Source organism: Stegostoma tigrinum, chromosome 7, assembly GCF_030684315.1.
Source record: "Stegostoma tigrinum isolate sSteTig4 chromosome 7, sSteTig4.hap1, whole genome shotgun sequence".
Taxonomy (NCBI): Eukaryota; Metazoa; Chordata; class Chondrichthyes; order Orectolobiformes; family Stegostomatidae; genus Stegostoma; species Stegostoma tigrinum.
In genome coordinates this window covers 10,977,785-10,999,051 of record NC_081360.1, presented here as the reverse complement: position 1 = coordinate 10,999,051, position 21,267 = coordinate 10,977,785, and the positions used below count along the sequence as shown (strand labels likewise).

The following is a 21,267-nucleotide window of genomic DNA, read 5'->3' as shown; positions in this document are numbered from 1 at the left end:
CATCTGCCAATGTGATATATTGTATCCATTGCACCCAGTGTGGCTTCCTCTACATTGGGGTAACCAAGCGGAGGCTTGGGGACTTCTTTGCAGAACACCTACGCTCGGTTCTCAACAAACAACTGCACCTCCCAGTTGCGAACCATTTGAACTCCCCCTCCCATTCCTCAGACGACATGTCCATCATGGGCCTCCTGCAGTGCCACAATGATGCCACCCTAAGGTTGCAGGTACAGCAACTCATATTCCGCTTGGGAACCCTGCAGCCCAATGGTATCAATGTGGACTTCATAAGCTTCAAAATCTCCCCATCTCCCCTTCCTCCACTGCATCCCAAAACCAGCCCAGTTCTTCCCCTCCTCCCCCCACTGCATCACAAAACCAGCCCAGCCTGTCTCTGCTTCCCTAACCTGTTCTTCCTCTCACCCATATCCCTTCCTCCCACCTGAAGCCGCACCTCCATTTCCTACCTACCACCTCATCCTGCCTCCTTGACCTGTCCATCTTCCCTGGACTGACCTATCCCCTCCCTACCTCCTCACCGATACTCTGCTCTCTACCTATCTTGTTTTCTGTCCATCTTCGGTTTGCCTCCCCCTCTCTCCCTATTTATTCCAGTTCCCTCTCCCCATCCCCCTCTCTGATGAAGGGTCTAGGCCCAAAACGACTGCTTTTGTGCTCCTGTGATGCTGCTTGGTCTGCTGTGTTCATCCAGCTCCACACTTTGTTATCTTGGATTCTCCAGCATCTGCAGTTCCCATTATCTCTGTCCCCTTATCTATTGTGCCTGAAGTTAGGTTCTTCACCTTTTCCATATTTTGTCCTATTACTTGTTCTGGAAACTTTATTAACCTCTCCTGAGCCCTCCGCTATACTTAGCCAATTTGAAGTCCTGATGAGTTTGATTTAGCGCTTTTGGTTTGTCTACCTTGTTCTGAATACTTTATGTATTCATAAACAAAGCACTTAAAAAACGAAAGAACTGCGGATGCTGTAAATCAGGAACAAAAACAAAGTTGTTGGAAAAGCTCAGGAGCTCTGGCAGCATCTGTGAAGGAAACACTGTTACCGTTTTAGGTGCGGATGATCCTTCCTCGGAACCTGAGGAAGCCCTTAAGTTTATAATGATATTCAGCATCTTTGCATTTTTTTGGATCCTTGGTACAATATGACATTCACACGCACATTCTGTCCCCTCCCTTTGATACGAGAAAGTAATCAACACCATCACTAGCTAGCAATCCTATCTTCTTTATTATTGATTTTGAGAGTTCCCATTCAACTCCACTCGCCCACTATTTAGTTAAGCAATTCACCAGAACTCTGGTGTCAGCATGATTCAAGTGTTCCCATCAGAACTATTCCCTCCTTCCCTAATGTTGGTGCCAAGAATTTGAACTCATTTCTTCCACAGCGAACTTTGAGCTATGTGTTTACTTCTTCGTTCTTGTTGAACCTGTGCAAATTATCTCATGGCTCAGTTGGTAATCTGGAGATTACCACCTTTTGGCTCTGCTTTTAAAGTTTAGCCCCTAGTTGCCCATATTCCCTCAGCAGAACCTCTTTCCTTTTTCTACCTATATCATTGGCACCTACATGGGCCATGAGAAGTGGGCCTTTCCACTCCCTCTCTAAGCTCCGCTGCAGCCCAGAGGAGATATTCTGAACCTGGGTACCAGGCAGGCAACACAGCCTTTGGGACCCTCAATTCTGGCCACAGAACAGGTGTCCATTCTCTTGTCTATACTATCCTTGATTACAACCACATTTGTCTTTTCTCCCATCTCTTGAATGGCTCTCTGTATTATGGTGCTATGATCAGTTTGCTTATCCTCCATACAGCCCCTACTCTTAGATTGGAGGCAACAGCCTAACGCTGAAAACTTGTTTCTTCTAGCAGAAAACTGTTCTCCCTTCTGAACTGAATTCCTGACAACCTAAGTGAAGTCTAAAGCCAAATTAAACAGATAGTGTCAGACCTGCTGAGTTTTTCTAGCACTTTGTTTTTGCTTTGACCTCCAGCATCCGTAATACTGCTCTTTTATCTAAATAACATAAGCAAATGGCTTCTGGTTTTTGCGTCCTTAACAGGGTAACATTCAATCCATTAAAACCAGAAGTGTCCAGTCAGGCACTTGAGTAAAGTCACCTGTCTGCTTGAAAATTGTGTCATTAGGTTACTGTTCCAAATTACTTTCTGACAATCAGGAGATGAAGTGACTGTTCTGAGGCAGAGAGTGGCACTATGAGCCAGTAAGTAGAGAGGTCAATAACTAGGTAGCGTGCTTTTAAATTAAGGTGCAGGAGGTTTAGTGGGGATTTGAGGAATTTCTTTTCACCCAGAGGTTTGTTAGCATCTAGGTCTCACTACATGAAGGTTTGTAGAGGCAGAAATGCTCAAGAACTATTTTGATGACCACTTGAACTGCCACAGCACACAAGCCAATGAGCTAAGTGCTGGAAAATGGGATTAGAATAAATGGATTTTTGACGACAGGTGTGGACACAATGGGCTGAAGGGCTTCTTTCCAAGTTCTTAAAAGCAATGTAACTCTAACCAAGTATTGGGTACAGTGGAGAGCATGGGGTTGAATATTATTGGACAGGTCTGAAAAGCTAGTGTTGCTTAATGTGGAGGGAGTGACAAGCCAGGGGCTAACCACTGTGGAGTGGGTGAATGAACCTGCTGTTGGTCACTGTCAGGAGAGATTGAAGAGCTCACTATTAATTACAGTGGAGTGGGTGAAGTAGACTGGGTTGGTTACAGTGGAGGGTGAGAAAAGTGCAGTATTGGTTACTGTGGGGGATGTGGCTGAGGAAGCCAGGGCTTGCTACAGCAGACTGTATTACTAGCTCCAAGTTTGACAGTACAAGTGGTATTAACATCTTTTCAAGAAAGGTCAGAATAGATTCCTTTGATGTATTTTTATCTGAGCTCATTTTTGAAAATAGCATTGTCAGAAAAGAATACAAATCATGTCCTCTTTGAAAAACAATGTGCAGCCTTAAAAAGAAAACAATTATTCATTTTGGTTAGTTAGTCAGCTATTGAACTATGTGATCCAATGATGGTAACATCAGTTGCTAAATTATAAAGGTGTCATGGAAAGAGGATTAGAATCTCCTTGCCGGTTTATAAACTTCACCAGAACATGACAGGGATAAAATCTGCTTTTGCAGCAAGTTCTGAAAGACCATTAAATTATCTATAGATTTCACAGGTTGTATATAACTGAGATAATGGGAACTGCAGATGCTGGAGAATTCCAAGATAACAAAATGTGAGGCTGGATGAACACAGCAGGCCAAGCAGCATCTCAGGAGCACAAAAGCTGACGTTTCGGGCCTAGACCCGGGTCTAGGCCCGAAACGTCAGCTTTTGTGCTCCTGAGATGCTGCTTGGCCTGCTGTGTTCATCCAGCCTCACATTTTGTTATCTTGTATATAACTGAGTTTGGATAACACTGAAATGCTGTGGCCTCATCTCTAATGCAAACATGGACCACAAACCATTAGGGACATGTCAATCATCAACATTAATAATGACATATTGTTTGCAACAATCAGCTCTATCTCCATTTCTGGGTCACGGAAGAGTATTTAGGGAACTGTTTAAGATGACACAACTGCAACAGTCTTGTAATTGGTCAGAGTGATAAACTGGGGACATTTGATGGAAACGTTCTCATAACTGATCTGTCAAGGCAGACTTCTCTAAGCTAAGAATGTTCAGAACAATAGTAAGCAGAACTTCAAAAACAATATTGAACAGGATTTTAAATTTTGAGTCTAATAAATTTAATTTATCAGCAAATGTCTTGATTTTAAAATATTTCAAAACACTCATTTGTTTTTAATTCCTGCACAGCCTTGCCATTCTCTACTCTGAGCTGCTTCAGCCCTGCAAGCTCAGTATGCTCTGCACTGCAAGAATTCTGGCCTCTTGAGCATTCCAAATTTTAATTGCACCACTGTTGCCTTCATATTCCAAGGTCAAAGGTCTGGAATTTGATCTTTATATTTCCCCACCTTTCAATATCTCTTTCTCCTTCAAGATACTCCTTAAAACCCAACTCTTTGACCAAGCTTTTGGTTATCTAGTTTTATAATTCCTTACATGGCCTGGTGGAAATTTAATGTAATATTCCTATAAAACACCGAAGCATTGTACTAAATTAAAGTTTGTATGTAATTGCAGGTTGTTGTTTTATTGTATTAAGCTTACATCCTTTCTCTTGTTTTAAAACAAAGCTAAATATGTCAAGAGCTGTGTCAAGTGACAGAGTCATCGAACAGACTGTACACGCTAAGATTTCCTAGCCGTTTAAGAAATAATGAATTTAAAGCCCACCAGTATTCTGTGCAACGTGACATGGAAAGCTCACTGGAATGCAAAAGGTTAAAGTGAAGGGAACTTATCAACAAGTACTTTAAATCTTTCAACTGCTTTGTTTAAAGTATATAGTCCACAAAATACCTCAGCATATGAATCTGTATAGATGGTGAAGTAATTTGGTTCGGGATCAAACCTCTTATCCACTTCAGGGGTCTGTGCTTGCCAATTTTTCCTCAAGTGTTTCTACCAGAATTTTACACATTGGCATTGCCTTTAATGTAAAATCAGTAACAGTACAAGCAGCACTAACTTAAAAGTCAGAAATAGTAGTTTTAGTTGTCAGCATTTCAAGTTGGCATTATGGTTTGCGTCACATACACACACGTTATAACATGTAAACAGGCCATTTAGCCCATACATGTTAGCTTACATGAACAAATAGTCACAATCACTTTTACTCCCCTTGTTACCATATCCCTTTAGCTGGCTGTTTATCATCTACCTGTTTAATATAATCTTAAATGCTGATAAGTTCTGCCTTGGCCAATTTCCCTGAAATCAGGTCTACAAAATGCTTGTGAGAGCAAGTTTCTTTTGCTCTTTGTTCTAAAAATCTATGTTTAATCTTGTATCTATGAGGCTACTCATTATTAACCCTCTATCACTGAAAACAGCCAATTTTTGTTTACTTTCTCCATTTTTTCATGATTTGAAACACAACCACATAATGTCATTCCATTGGGAAAATAAACAAACAATTTTAAAAATTTGGAAAATGGGGCTTAGCAGAGTTTTTGGCTAAGTTGATTACAAAGAGGTAGAAATTAATCTCACTTTGACAAGAGAAACATTTTGAAATACACATCTCAGAAGAAGGATCGTTTCCAAATATTTGGTGCCAAACTTTAGTTAAAAAGAGTTTAGGTATTTATCTTTTAATCAATGTCACTAAAAACAGATTATTTGGTCATAATCAACTTTAGTGCAGAGCAAACTTCAGCAATTGACTGGCTGCCACACTTTTTACTTAACACCAGTATAATGCTTCAACAGTACATCGAACAGTGGAAAATGCTTTCAGACACACAATGAAAAGTACTATATACATACAAATTAGGAACAGACCTTGGTCATTCAGTACCTTGAGTATCCTGCACCAAATCAATAACTGTATGCATGGTCTGACTGTGGCCTCAACTCCACACTCTGAATACATGCACACTTTTTTTGCTTCATGAGCATTTATCACATACTACTGTTGAAAGTACTTTGACTCATTTTCCTTCAACACTTTGCTTGCTTACATAAACTAATACAAGATGATTTCAACTTTAATATTGCTAACAAGCAAGGAAATGCTTTCTTTATTAAAACAAATATTTCTGTGAAGACGAAGTTGTAAAATATGTTGATCTGCAAGTTTATTTTCTAAAGACATGTGATTATCACCTCTGGACTGATAAAAAGGAGCAAACAGAAACACAATTTACTCCTGAAAATAGTCTAAGTGATATTGGGAAGAATTCCAGAAACATGACAGCATTTGTAGGTCAGCTCTCAATGTCGTAGCATTTAATTGAGGTGCAATCAGTCTCTGTTGATTCTGTCAGATTATAAATTAATAGTTAGGCCCTGTATGGACATCAATGTGAAGCCTAGGTTCACATTGTGGAAACATTAGGGTTTCCACTTGGTAGTGAACTACCACAGCTTGTAATGGTTGAGACGATATGGTGCAAATATGACACAATTACATCTCCAAACAAAACCAAACAAATCCAGACCTTTAGATTTCCCAAGTATAGGCAGAGAGATGTTTAAGTTTGTTTAGAACATAGAACAATACAGCGCAGAACAGGCTCTTTGGCCCTCGATGTTGCACCGGCCTGTGAACTAATCTAAGCCCATCCCCCTACACTATCCCAACATTCATATGCTTATCCAAGGACTGTTTAAATGCCCCTAATGTGGCTGAGTTCACTACATTGGCAGGCAGGGCGTTCAACACCCTTACCACTGTCTGAGCAAAGAACCTGCCTCTGACATCTGTCTTAAATCTATCACCCCTCAGTTTGTAGCTATGCCCCCTCGTACAAGCTGACATCATCATCCTCAGAAAAAGACTCTCACTGTCCACCCTATCTAATCCTCTGATCATCTTGAATTTCTCTATTAAATCCCCTCTTAGCCTTCTTCTCTCCAATGAGAACAGACCCAAGTCCCTCAGCCTTTCTTCATAAGGCCTTTGTTCCAGACCAGGCAACATCCTGGTAAATCTCCTCTGCACCTTTTCCAATGCTTCTACATCCTTCCTGTATTGGGGCGACCAGAACTGCACGCAATATTCCAAGTGAGGCCTCACTAGCATTTTGTACAGTTGCAGCATGACATCACGGCTCTGGAACTCAACCCCTCTACCAATAAAACCTAACACACCGTAAGCCTTTTTAACCACACTATCAACCTGGGTGGCAACTTTCAGGGATCTATGTACATGGACACCAAGATCCCTCTGCACATCCACACTACCAAGAATCTTTCCATTGACCTAGTATTCTGCCTTCCTATTATTCTTCCCAAAGTGAATCACCTCACATTTATCTGTATTAAACTCCATTTGCCACCTTTCAGCCCAATTCTGCAGTTTATCCAAGTCTCTCTGCAACCTGCACCATTCTTCCACACTGTCTACCACTCTACCGACTTTAGTATCATCTGCAAACTTACTAACCTATGCACCTATGCCTGCATCCAAGTCATTTATAAAAATGGTCCCAAAACAGATCCTTGTGGCACACCACTAGTAATCGGACTCCAGGCTGAATATTTTCCATCAAACACCACTCGTTGCCATCTTACAGAAAGGCCAGTTTCTAATCCAAACTGCTAAATCTCACTCAATCCCATGCCTCCATATTTTCTCCAATAGCTTACCATGTGGAACCTGATCAAAAACTTTACTGAAGTCCATGTACACCATGTCAACTGCCCTACTTTCATCCACATGCTTGGTCACGTTCTCAAAAAACTCAACGAGGCTTGAGAGACACAACCTGCCCTTGATGAATCCATGTTGACTATCTCCACTCAAATTGTTGCTTGCTAGATGATTATAAATCCTATCTCTTATAATCCTTTCCAAAACTTTTCCTACAACAGGCGTAAGGCTCACAGGTCTGTAATTACCTGGGTCATCTCTACTGCCCTTTTTGAACAAGGGCACCACATTTGCAATCCTCCAGTCCTCTGGTACTAAACCGGTAGACAATGAGGACTCAATGATCAAGGCCAAAGGCTCCGCCACCTCCTTCCTAGCTTCCCAGAGAATCCTCGAAAAATCCCATCTGGCCCAGGGGATTTATCTACCTTCACATCTTCTAGAATTGATAACACCTCCTCCTTACTAACTTCAATCGTTTTAATTTCAATTCTTCAATTTTACTACATTGTATACAATTGTCATAGTCATCATTGATCTGGGGTTATATCATTACATAAATGACAAAAAGGTATTTCATCCTGTACTGAGAAGTACAGTTAGAATACAGACAATAAATTATATTCATATCTTGCCCTTACCATGGTAAAATGTTCCAAGGCATTTCACAGGAACATTTACCACTAGAGGAGGCTGAGATTGCTGCGAATGCTTCAGCCTTATCTTTTGCACTGATGTGCTGGGTTCTTCCATCATTGAGGATGGGGACATTTGTTGAGCAGCCTCCTCTGGTGAATTGTTTAATTGTCCACTACCATTCACGACTGGATCTGGCAGGACTGCAGAGCTTAGATCTGATTTGTTGGTTGTGGGATCGCTTAGCTGTACAGATGGATCTGGTTGTGTGGGACCACGGTTCCCTAAAAATGGCAACACAGGTGGCCAAAGGGTGTAAGATGGCATATGGCATGCTTGCCTTCATTGGCTAGAGCAACGAGTACGAGAGTTGGCAAAACATGTTGCAGCTATATAAAACCCTTATGAGGCTGCATTTAGAGTATTGTGTGCTATTTTGAATAGAATAGAATAAAATCCCTACGAAACAGGCCCTTTGGCCCAACAAGTCCACATCGACACACCGAGCATCCCACTCAGACCCATCCCCCTATTCCACACATCCCTGAAAACTACGGCCAACTTAAGCATGGACAATCCACCTAACCTGCACATCTTTCTACTGTGGGAGGAAATCGGAGCACCCAGAGGAAACCCATGCAGACAAGGGGAGAATGTGCGAACTCCACACAGACAGTCGCATGAGGGTGGACTCGAACCTGGGTCCCTGGTGCTGTGAGGCAGCAGTGCTAACCACTGAGACACTGTGTCGCCCTTTTTTAAAGGAACGAAGATGCCTAGTGTGGGTTTCAAACCCACGAGCCTGATATTAAGGCTCTCATGCTCTACTGACTGAGCTATCTGGGCCTTACCAGTAAGCTAGATAATCAACAATGGATCCTTGGTCATCATTAGACCCTTAATTCCAGATTGTTTATTGAATTCAAGTTCCACCATCTGCCGTGGCAGGATTTGAACCCAGATCCCCAGAACTTTAGCTGAGTTTCTGGATTAATAATCTCTCAATAATATCATTAGGTCATTGCCTCCCTTTAAAATTCAGATTTCACCATCTGCTATGGCAGGATTCGAACCTGGGTCCCCAGAACATTATCTTGGTCTCTGGATTAACAGTTTAGCGATAATGCCACGAGGTCATCACTGTTTTGATTGCCACATTGCCAGAAGGAACGTGAAAGCTTTGGAGAATGCTCAGAGAAGGTTCACCAGGATGTTGCCTGGTCTGAAGGGCTTGATTATGAGGAAGGGTTAAAAAGTACTAGGATTGTTTTTGCTGGAAAGATGGCGGCTGAAAGGACACTTGATAGAGCTTTACAAATTTGAGATGCATAGACGGGATAGATTGTCACAGATGTTTTCCTCAGGTTGAAGGTTCAATTACAAGGGGGCACAGGCTCAGGGTGAGGAGGTGGAAGAAGCAGTCATATTGGCATGGTTTAAGAGGCACAACGTCGTGGGCTGAAGGGCCTGTTCTGTGCTGTACTGTTCTATGTTCTATTATCAAAATAAAATTAATACCAAGCTATATAAAGCAATGTTCAGATAGGTGAAGAAAAGCTTGGTCAAAGGGATAGATTTCACCAGAACATTTTAAAAGAGGAGAAGACGAGTTCACAGAGGTTTAGGAAGGGAAATCCAGACCTTTGCCTAGGCAATTCCCAAAGTCCAATGTGGGCTTTTACAAATGAGGACATTTGGAAAACAGAATCATTGATCAAAACTTTCTCTTCCCCCTGTTAAAATGCTGATTCCCTGTGTTAGTAAATTCTAAAAATGTATTATCTTTGGCAGAAAGATTTTCCATTTACTCATTATTGAGTGAAGTTAAGAGTTGGGGCAATGATTAATTCTGTTCCTCCAGAAGGGGGCCTTGCAGGCAATAACAAATAAAAATGTTATTTTAAACATTTGGGGCAGTCTTTACCAGTTTAAGAACAGTAACAGGTGGGTGTGAAATTTTAACCACCTAGCTGTGTGCCAGTGGCCATTTTCTCAGAATAGAGATCAGGAGTGCAACAATGATAACCACTTCTGAGTGGAGGATAGCCAAGTGAAGTAATTAAAGTAAAAATGAAAAACCCTGGGGAAACTCAGCAGGTCTCACAGCAGCTGTAGATGGAGAAACAGAATTAATGTTTGAATTTGACTCTCATGCAATATATTTCTATCTAATCTTCTGCTGTAGCACTCCAGAAAGTCCAACATAAGCCAAAGGAAAAACATCCAACTTTCCATTTAGAGGCATTATAGCCTTCAGTACTCATCACTGAGTTCAACAACTTCAGGGTTTGAACATAGTGCAACTTTGCTCTCAGCAGAGCTGACACAAACAAGACACTACAGAGAGGAAATAGGGTATTATCAAAATGGAGGACAGCATGAACATTGTCCTCCATTTTGAATACACTTACTTTCCCATCTCTGTAGCATTTTGTTAGTATGATTTTGCTCTCAGCAGAGTGAGCCTAATTTCTACTATTTGAATCTACCATTACTTATCTATTTTGCTTCTATATCATTCCTGTCTACCACTATTAGCACTCTTTGTCTTTTGGACTGAGCATTCTCACCATCCACTCACCTGCTTTACCTTGTGCTTTGTCAACACATAAAAACTATCACTTACCAGACTGTTTCAGTTCTGAAGAAAAGTTACATTGGCTTCAAAAAAATATTAGCTGTGTTTCTCTTCTTGTTGCAGCTCTATAAAACTTTGGTTAGACCGCACTTGGAATACTACGTCCAGTTCTGGTCGCCCTATTATAGGAAAGATGTGGATGCTTTGGAGAGGGTTCAGAGGAGGTTTCCCAGGATGCTGCCTGGACTGGAGGGCTTATCTTATGAAGAGAGGTTGACTGAGCTCGGATTTTGTTCATTGGAGAAAAGGAGGAGGAGAGGGGACCTAATTGAGGTATACAAGATAATGAGAGGCATAGATAGAGTTGATAGCCAGAGACTATTTCCCAGGGCAGAAATGGCTAACACGAGGGGTCATTAGTTTTAAGCTGGTTGGAGGAAAGTATAGAGGGGATGTCAGAGGCGGGTTCTTTACACAGAGAGTTGTGAGAGCATGGAATGCGTTGCCAGCAGCAGTTGTGGAAGCAAGGTCATTGGGGACATTTAAGAGACTGCTGGACATGCATATGGTCACGGAAATTTGAGGGTGCATACATGAGGATCAATGGTCGGCACAACATGGTGGGCTGAAGGGCCTGTTCTGTGCTGTACTGTTCTATGTTCTATGTTCTATGTTCTACATTACTATCAGACTGGTTAGACTTCTCCAGCACTTGCAGTGTTTTCCTTTAAAGTAACAAGCAGACTACTGGAACCTATTGACAGAGACTGATCAAAACTTTCCTATCAGCATCCAATCCTTACACATAATCAGAGGCAATTTAGCTGCTTGTAGGCTGGTTGGCCAGACCAGACAGCAAAGTGACACTCCATCTAGGCTTTAAAACCCTCCCTGCTTGGAATGTGAAGGAGGTCCACACTGTTATGAGCTGTTTGCAAGATCTTACTTCACTTAAAGGTCGGACAAAGTGTGCCTCCATTTTGTAACACCATCTCTTTGTCATTTATAGCTGTATTACCAAGCTGCTGCTTTCAAACCAAGACTCCTATTGGCCCAAAATCTTCAAGATCCTGTTTGTTGACATCAATTGGACATTAGACATACCTCTCATTGCTAATTCGCCAAATATGGAAAAGTAAAAAATGACTGACTTTCTCACACAGTCTGACAGTGGTGTTCAAAAGCCTGCCTGAATCATGAGCAGCACCCCTGATGTTCCTCACTGACAGTGCTGTGTCAGGAAATTATCCCCATCATATAGTCTTTGCTATAACATTCAAGTACCATGATTCATGTGGAATATCTTCAGAAGGTGCACTTGCTGTTCAACAAAAAAAAAGTAATTGTCTTATGCAATTATTGTACAGTACAAAATTCCCCGAGACAGTACTATTCTTTAGTAAGTAAATCATCAGCTGGAGGTCAACATGAATTATGCAAGAGAAGAAGAAAATGAATGAGTTTGCAATGAAAGTCTGTGATTAATCAATGACCAAAACTTTAAAAGCATTTTCATGAAAACAGCTATCTAATTTTGCATTTCATTTAAATATATAACATATTTTTAACAAAAAAATGCAATACACTAATTTAAATACAAGAAAGCACATAGACTTTTTCCCTATTGTAGTATTTGAGCATCTGCGGTCTGCACGCAGCAAAAATAACATCTTACAGTCACCAACCATTTTAATCCCCTGCCTACTCCTTCGGTGACACTCCCAACCTGGGCGTTCTCCAGAGGCACAATGACACCGTCCGCAAACTGGAAGAGTAACACCTATTATGCCACCTCGGGTGCCTACAGCTCGATGGCCTAAACGTGAAATTCATCAGTATTAAAACCTCCCCATCCCTGGCCTCATCCCATGAAGGCTTGTGTGAAACATAAGCCAGTTATGTCGAATGGCACGTAAATTCCATACTTAAAAGAAAACTACAGATTTCAGAGATAGCGATAGCAGGAACTGCAGATGCTGCAGAATCTGTGAAGCTGGATGAAAACAGCAGGCCAAGCAGCATCAGAGGAGCAGGAAGGCTGATGTTTCAGACCTCGACCCTTGAAGGGTCAGCATTGAAACGTCCTTGAAACGTCAGCCTTCCTGCTCCTCTGATGCTGCTTGGCCTGCTGTGTTCATCCAGCTCTACACCTTGTTACCTACAGATTTCAGTTTGGCAAAGTAAAGCATCGACTGTGATTCATTAAAGTTGGAAGATTTAATGGAGAAAAGAAAGCTTTATTTACCGTTCTGGAATCCCACAGAGAAATGGTCTTGTCAGTTGCACTGGAGAGCAGCGTATTGGAGAAGGGGAGAAACTCAACGCTATTCACAGAATCAACATGACCTCGGAGCGTCTGTCTACACCTCTTACTGTAAAAAAAAGTAATTAGAAATGCATCAGTTATCTACAGAATAAAAGAGTCAAGCTACTTCCACGACTGTAAGTGTCAAGTGTTGAATAGGAGATTTTCAATCTTGTGCAAATCTGGCAGAAATTAAATCTAACTTTGCAGTCACTGGGTCACTGGCTCCATCTCCCTTATATTAAATAGCTGAGACTAATTACTAATACTGTTGTATTTCCCTCACACTCTAGATGTAGCAGCAAATCTGGCAAATAATGTGGTGATGACTAAAGATACCATACTGTGTCATTTCTGTTTCACAGGAACAGTTCGCCTGTCACATCAGTAGAGAATAAATGTCACTGTTTTGACCAGAGTTGCATGAGGATGAATTTAAAGCAAAGACAAGAGAAAAGATGTGCTGCATCTTCCAACAAAATACGGTGTTGTAATTGATGACTTTCACTGCCCTGATGTGAACTGTTTCACCTAAATTTGGCTGACAAGCAAGACTCAAGCGGGCTGCCACAAGGAATGTATTAGGTGCATGCCATTCCAGTCAAACAGCTACATCAAACATCTGAGAGATTAATTAGCTACCATAATAAATAGACATAACCTACCACTTCAAACAAGGTGAAGAAGTGATGGGCTCTGACAGATTCTGATGAACTAAATGATCTGTGACTTATCATCAATATGTGACTATTATCGTACCTAAGTTGTACTTGAAAACAATGTTGTTAAACTGATGGTTCTTTGAACATTTAATTTATATCTACTACACAGACTGACATTTTTATGCACCCTCAAATGGCTTATGACAAGCAAATGTATCGTGATTTTCTTGTCAAGATGCAACTGCGATACAGAATGCATTATTTATCTTATCTAAAAGAAACTGATAGTTTTTGAGTTCATCTGTACAGAACTTTAGTAAGGAAGAACTGCTATTCATGTGTATTCTGCGTCACATTGTAGTGGATTTCTTTCAGGTTTTCTTTGATCAGGAATGTAATAAATACACATATATATGTATTAAAAATGTAATCTGATCCATGCATTTGCTTGTTGCAAAAAGAACAAAGCAGGTTAGATCAGTTCTCACTTGCTTCTCTTTGATGACTAAATTAAACCCAGCAATGGTGTTGTTTACAATTTCAATAATTAAATAAATAATTTTTCTTTATCCTTTCTTCTCTTTTTCCCAAATAGTGAAGTATGTTTCTATTACCTGTTGAAAGGATAAATCCTCATGTATAATCCTTGCTTGGCTATTTATTAGGTTTACAGATCATGTAAACTGTAATTTAGATTGTAGCTCTCTGAAGCAGAAGATTTTGAGATCAAGTCCCAGCCCAAAAACTTGAACAAATAATCCAGGGAAACACTTCAGTGCAGTACTGAAGAATAAGATGTTAAGTCAGAGGGCTCTGTCTAACCTTTCTAACCTTATAAAATATTCTATGCTATTGTTTGGACATATACTACATGGTGTCCGAACCAACATTTATTTGTTAATCACACATATTTTGGCAATTGTCACATTTCTGATTTTGCGGCCTTTCAGTGCAAAAATAAATTGTTAAATTTTCTACCTTGTAATAATGATTACACTTCAAAAGTGCTACAAAGTGCTTTGTGATATCCTGAGTTTGTGAACCAAGCCATGTAAATACAAGTCTTTCTTTCTACTGCGAGCTATTGGAAAACTCCCAATGGCAGGAATGACACAAACGTCACACTCCCTGCCCATGTCCCACTGATCTTTATTGTTTCAAAAATATACTTTATTCATACAAAATCTCTATATATATATTTTTTCACAAAGGCAGTTCAGTTCTGTACAGTTGCATATCAAGTAAATAAACAAAATATTGGCCTTTGACTCTATTAAAAAAATCCAAAGACCTCTCTTTCACATACAATGTTAATATTTATAAATATTTGAGGCACTAGGAGGGTCTGCAAATGGAATGGACTCCCATTTATCTTCAGCAGGAAGACCTCAGACAATGGTCTTTCCCCACTCTGCCTTTGCAGCGACCAACCCAAGCTACAGCGTGTCTCTCAGCACATACTCCTGGGCTGTGGAATGTGTCAGTCTGCAACACTCAGTCAGCGTCAACTCCCTGCTCTGGAAGGCCTACAAGTTTCAGGCAGACCAAAAAGTGTCTTTCAATGAGTTGATGGTACTCCAGGTGCAGTTGATTTTTGATAATGGGAACAGCAGATGCTGGAGAATCCAAGGTAACAAAGTGTGGAGCTGGATGAACACAGCAGACCAAGCAGCATCTCGGGAGCACAAAAGCTGATGTTTCGGGCCTAGACCCTCCATCAGAGAGGGAAGTGGGATAAACTGGGAGAGAGGGGGAGGCGGACCGAAGATGGAGAGAAAAGAAGATAGGTAGAGAGGAGAGTATAGGTGGGGAGGTAGGGAGGGGATAGGTCAGTCCAGGGAAGATGGACAGGTCAAGGAGGTGGGATGAGGTGGTAGGTAGAAAATGGAGGTGCGGCTTGAGGTGGGAGGAAGGGGTGGGTGAGAGGAAGAACAGGTTAGGGAAGCAGAGACAGGCTGGGCTGGTTTTGGGATGCAGTGGGGGGAGGGGACGAGCTGGGCTGGTTTTGTGATGCAGTGGGGAGAGGGGAAGAACTGGGCTGGTTTTGGGATGCAGTAGTCCCTTCCCCTACTGCATCCCAAAACCAGCCCAGTTCTTCCTCTCCCCCACTGCATCACAAACCAGCCCAGTTCGTCCCCTCCCCCCACTGCATCCCAAAACCAGCCCAGCCTGTCTCTGCTTCCCTAACCTGTTCTTCCTCTCACCCACCCCTTCCTCCCACCTCAAGCCGCACCTCCATTTTCTACCTACCACCTCATCCCACCTCCTTGACCTGTCCATCTTCCCTGGACTGACCTATCCCCTCCCTACTTCCCCACCTATACTCTCCTCTCTACCTATCTTGTTTTCTCTCCATCTTCGGTCCGCATCCCCCTCTCTCCCAGTTTATTCCAGTTCCCTCTCCCTATCCCCCTCTCAGATGAAGGGTCAAGGCCCGAAATGTCAGCTTTTGTGCTCCTGTGATGCTGCTTGGCCTGCTGTGTTCATCCAGCTCCACACTTTGTTATCTTGCAGTTGATTTTTGATTCAGTGTATGTACTGGGGAACAGACTGTAAAGCACAGAGTCCTGTGTCACGGAACTGCACAGGACAGACCTCGAGATAAACAGCTGCATCTTGCTCCAGACTTCCTTTGCAAAGGCACATTCCAGAATGTGCTATGTGGGTCTCAACCACAGCATCCCCAGTAGCCACTTCAATGGCAGGGTGCAGTGGTGTAGACCAAACTGGCATACATAAAGGATCTCACAGGTACTGCCCTTCTCACCACTAGCCAAGTGATGTTTTTTTGTTTGTCAGTAAGTTCTGGTGATGATGCATTCTGCAAATGACTTTGACAGTCTGCTCAGGGAACCACACACAGGATTCACCCCTTTTCCTCAGGGTGTCAAGGATGCGGTGTGCTGGTCACTTTCTGATGGACTGGTTGTCAAAGTTGGTTTTCTTTGCAAATTTCTTGATGAAGGACAGGTGATGTAGAAGGGTCAATCTACTTGGAGCATTCCATGGCAGTGAAATCAGTCCCATTCTTCACAACACCAGAAACCTCAGCACATAGTGACACTTGGGTGTTTGCATACCAAGGGCCTATGCACAAAAGTGGCTATCGGGATGATAGCAACATTGGATATGTTCTACCTCCTCCTTATCCAGAGTATTGTTCATGGAGTCCCTGCAGGCCTGGTCCATCCTAGGCTTCCAGATGAAATCCAGAGGATAGAGGGTCGGTTGGCCCGGTCCCCAAAGAACATGGCATAATTTTTGCCTCAATTTCCCTTGGCTCCTGAGGCCAGTTTGAACTGATCGCACCTGGTCATGAATCTGTGCATTGACAGTGGATCATGGATTTGAGCAGAAAATGGTGATGTTATTGATATACAGGGAAGCTTTGATCTGCAGACCTCTGCCTGGAATAGTCACCCTTTTTAGCCTTGCATCCTTCATGATAGACTCAGCAGAAGGCTCTACAGCACACAAACAAGGCAGGAGAGAGTGGGCAGCCCTACCTGATTTCAGATCTGATTGAGTAGCTTATTGACTCCTATTCATTAATTGAGACTGTGCTAAAGGTGTTGGTGTTGAGCAGTCGGAACCAATTGCAGATTCCCTCCCCAAAGTCCATTTTGGACAGCATGTCCCACAAGTACATGTGTGATATCCTGTCAAAGGTCTTCTGCTGGTTCAGGCTAATGAGGCAAGCATCTATCTCCCTGTCATGCATCTAGGCGACTGTATCCCTGAAGTGTACGAGGTTCTCAGAGATCTCATGCTGAGTATAGCACAGGCTTGATCAGGGTGAATCACTGATCCCAGAGCAGACCTGACTCCGCTGATGGTGTCTGTAGACAAGATTTTGTGGTCTGTATTCAGCAATGATATTGGCTACCAATTTCTACTTTCCTCCTTCTCCCTCGTTGCCTTGTAGTTGAGGGTTTTGATACCTTTCTTCATGGATTAGCACATGGTGTCTGCCAGAAGCATACTGTCATATACTTCCAGCAGGCCCTGGCCAATCAAATCACACAGACTTGAATACAACTTGGTTGTTAAGCTGTCACTTCGGGAGTTTTATTCTTTCTTAGCACCCGGGGACATTGGTCAGCTCATCCAGAGAAAACAACTGGTCCAGCCTCTCCCACATGTAGTTACCTAAGCTCTCTATGATAGGTGACAGGAAGGACTGGGAAGCTTTGCTGCCTGTGGGCTTCATGTCATACAGATTGACATAGAAGTATTTGCATCCTCAGGATGCCAAACTGAGATGACGTTACTGAACCATCTTCTTTCTTCAGGCTACTGAGCAAAGAGTTTTCCTTGTGTACCCTGGACTGGTAGATTATCTTGGAGGCCTCTGAGGCAAACAGTGAGGCTTGCTGGCTCTTCACCTCCTGGAGATCCTCCATGATATCAACCCCTATCATCTACAGTAGGAGTAGATTCTGTAGGCTTTCTGGAGTTTGGACTGTTTTGCTCACTTCTTTTTCACCTTCTGAACACCTTTGAAGATGAAAACCCTATTTCCGCTCCCTTTGATTGATCCCCACCAGTCCACTGGAGAGTCAAAGAAGGGCTTCACTATTCTCCAACCTATGTAATCCCTTCTGAGCACCTCAATTTCTTCTGGGGTCAACAATTTCAAGTTTAGCTTCCACATTCCCTTTCCAGCCCATTAGTTGTCCTGTATGTGACGGTCGGCCAGCAGGAGACAGTGGGGTCAGAGAAGAACACCGGCTTGATGTCAGTGGATTTCACTGAGAACGTCTGGGACGCAAACAAGAAATTTATCCTTGAGCAGGTAGATCCGTCTGGCTGCGACTAGATATATTTACACTGTGCTCTGTCTGCAGTGATGCTGGAAATATTGTGCAGCTTGGTGACTTTAACCATTTCTATCACGAGTCTGGATGTGGAGTCCAAGCCCAGTTTCCTGTCAGTCTCTCAGGAACATCCAGGCATATCAGTGATGCTATTGAAATCTCTGGACAGAATGACCGGCCCGGACATTGCCAGCAGTGGATGCTGTTGCAGGGTGGCCAGCTGCCCACTCTTTACCAGCAGGGGCTACACATTAATTAGTCTTGGGGAGCATTTCTGCATGTAACATGTGCTATGAGGAGGCACCTGCCCAAGCCACCACTTCTTTAACCTCGGGGATGGTGAAGTTGGCTCTGTGCAGTGGAATACCCAGGCTGGAGAAATGGCTATCATTTACACCTGACCAAATTGAAGGCCTACGGATCCATCAAGAGTCTCCTGTAGCTAAGTTGTGGTATCCCACAGTTCTGCAGAAATAGGAGGCCTGCTTTGACATTGGCCAGGTAAGCCAACATGGAAAGACACTGCATTGTAGATTTAACGCTTTGCGTTATACTGGCAATTTTAACATGCATTTTAATAGTTATAGAATTACCCAATGTCCATTCACCCTCAGTCTTGTCACTGGGGGACTCCCTGCATCCCCATGGAGTGGGTGAGCTATTGAGCTCTTTCCACACACTGAGGTAGCCATCCTGGTGTTCCCATGAGGGATTCCCTGCTGTGGTGACATTGTGGTGAGAATGAAGCCAGTAGGCTCCAGTTCTGAGTCTGTCAGAGGGACTGTCAGAGCACTGCTGCTGCTGGTTGCCTGGAGCTGTGGTAGGATGGGTACCCTTTGGTTCCCAATGACTGAAGGTTGGGTTTCACTCGGCCCCTCAAGAAGTCTGTCAATTCCAGGTTGGGTGTGTGCTCCTTTCCTTCTCGCCCCATGGTACTCTGTCTCTTTTTTTGCTGATGGCCATCCCTCTGCACTTCAGCATTATTAGAGGAACTGCTGGTGTACCGGTCATGCAGCTGCCTCTTTCTGTTTTGCTGTGGGGCTCTGGAGGTCTGAAATGTTTTTATTTTCCCACTTGTTTCTCACCAGTATCCACTCTGCTGCCTACTCCGCTTCCTCCTGCTCCATTGACTCTGTCTGTTTAGGTGGAGGTTGGGTCGGTTGTTGTGCCTCTGCACTGGCTACCTTTTCCTCCTCTCTGTCCTGTACTTTATTCTAGGGCCCTTCGTTTCAGAATTTTTCTGCTGGGAGGTTTAGCCTTACTGACCTTCGGGGTCTGCTGCTCACTTTGCTACTTCCAGTAATCAGACCATATGTGGTGCCACCCCCGTCTTGGGCAGGCCATGTATTGGTGGCCTGCTTCCCCACACAGGTTGTAGCTATTGGACTCGTTGCAGGCCTCAGTCAGGTGGCCCTCCTGTTTGCAGTTTCTGCAGAGGATTAATTTGCGGTCCCCTGCCATGTGCCCTGTCCTGTCCCAGGTTCGGCACACTTGAGACTGCCCACATACGTGAGGTAGCCTTGGCTCCCTTCGATCGCAAAGCTGGAGGGCGGGTGGAGGATGTTCCCACTGGCATCCACCTTACGGGTCACTTTGGCCTGCCACTTGTTAGTCCAGGTTCCAGAGGGGTCCACTAAATCAGTGCTGCCTCCTTCAAGCTGCACATACTTTGCAGGAAGGTCAGGGCATCTGTTGCTGGGATGTGGGAGCATATAGAATATTTGCTTTATGAGTTGTACTACTGTATACAAGAACAGGGAATTTATGATGGAGTCTATATAACTTCACTTAGAGTACTGTGTGCTGTCCTGGTTGCCAAACTATAGGAAGGATATGATTGCACTAGGGAGCGTGCAGAAGAAATTCACCAGGTTGTTACCTGAGCTGGTCTGATTCAGCTATGAATGGAGACTTAAATAGGCTCAGGCTGTTTTCTTTAGAAAGAGGCTGAATGGGGAATCTGATTGAGGCGTACAATTTTCTGAATGACACAGACAGCGTAGATATGAAGAATCTTTCCCCTCAGTGTAAGGGCCAATAGCAGGTTTAAGGGAAGTGGCAGGAGGTTCGGAGGGGATTTAAAGTAAGAATTAATTCATCCACAGTATGGTGAGTATCTTGAACTCATCGCATCAAAGTATGGTACAGGGAGGCAACTTTTTTTTCCAATTTATTCACACATGGGATGGGGGCATTGCCAACTGGCCAGCGTTTATTGCTTATCCCTAGTTGCCTAGAGAAAGAGGTGGTGAGCTGTCTTAGAATCACACAGCACAGAAACAGATCTTTCGGTCCGACAAGTCCATACCGACCATAATCCCAAACTAAACAATTTCCATCTGCCTGCTGCTGACTCATATCCCTCTAAACATTTTGTATTAAGGTACTTATCCAAAACTTTTTTTAAACATTGTGACTGTACCCGTTTCTACCACTTCCTCTGGAAGTTCATTCTATACATGAACCACTCTGTGAAAAAAATGTCTCATGTCTTTTTAAAATCTTTCTTCTCTTACCTTAAAAATATTTCCCTCAGCATTGAAATTCTCCACTCTGGGGAAAAGAAACTGCCATTCACCTTATCTATACCCCTTATGATTTCATACACTTCCATAAGGTTACATCTAAACGTCCAAAGCTTAAGTGAAAAAAGTCCCATCCTATCCAGCCTCTTCTTAAAACTCAAATCCTCCATTCCCAATACCATCCTGGTAAATCTCTTCTGAACAGTTTCCAACCTTGTCATATCCTTTCTATAACAAAGTGAACAGAACTGGACACAGTACTCCAGAGGAAGCCTCACCAACATTTTGAACATCCTCAATATAATGTCCCAACTCCTATACTTAAAGGTGTGAGCAATTAGCACAAATGTGCTGAATATCTTCTTAACCACCCTATGTGGTGCAAACTTGAAAGAATTATGTACTTGAACCCTTACAACACTACCCTGCTTTTAATTACAAGTCGTTCCCTTGTTTGTTTTACCAAAATG

At 42.8% G+C, this 21,267-nt stretch overlaps 1 protein-coding gene across 4 annotated transcripts in view; it reads right to left on the bottom strand.

The window, feature by feature from the left end:
• LOC125453945 (sperm-associated antigen 16 protein) overlaps nucleotides 1–21,267 on the bottom strand; it is an 825,922-nt gene that overhangs the window by 285,814 nt on the left and 518,841 nt on the right. For all 4 annotated transcript variants that reach the window (XM_059647037.1, XM_059647038.1, XM_059647039.1 and 1 more), the window contains one exon: nucleotides 12,734–12,860. In XM_059647037.1, coding sequence (XP_059503020.1) covers nucleotides 12,734–12,860 — 127 coding nt within the window. The remainder of the gene's footprint in view (nucleotides 1–12,733; nucleotides 12,861–21,267) is intronic.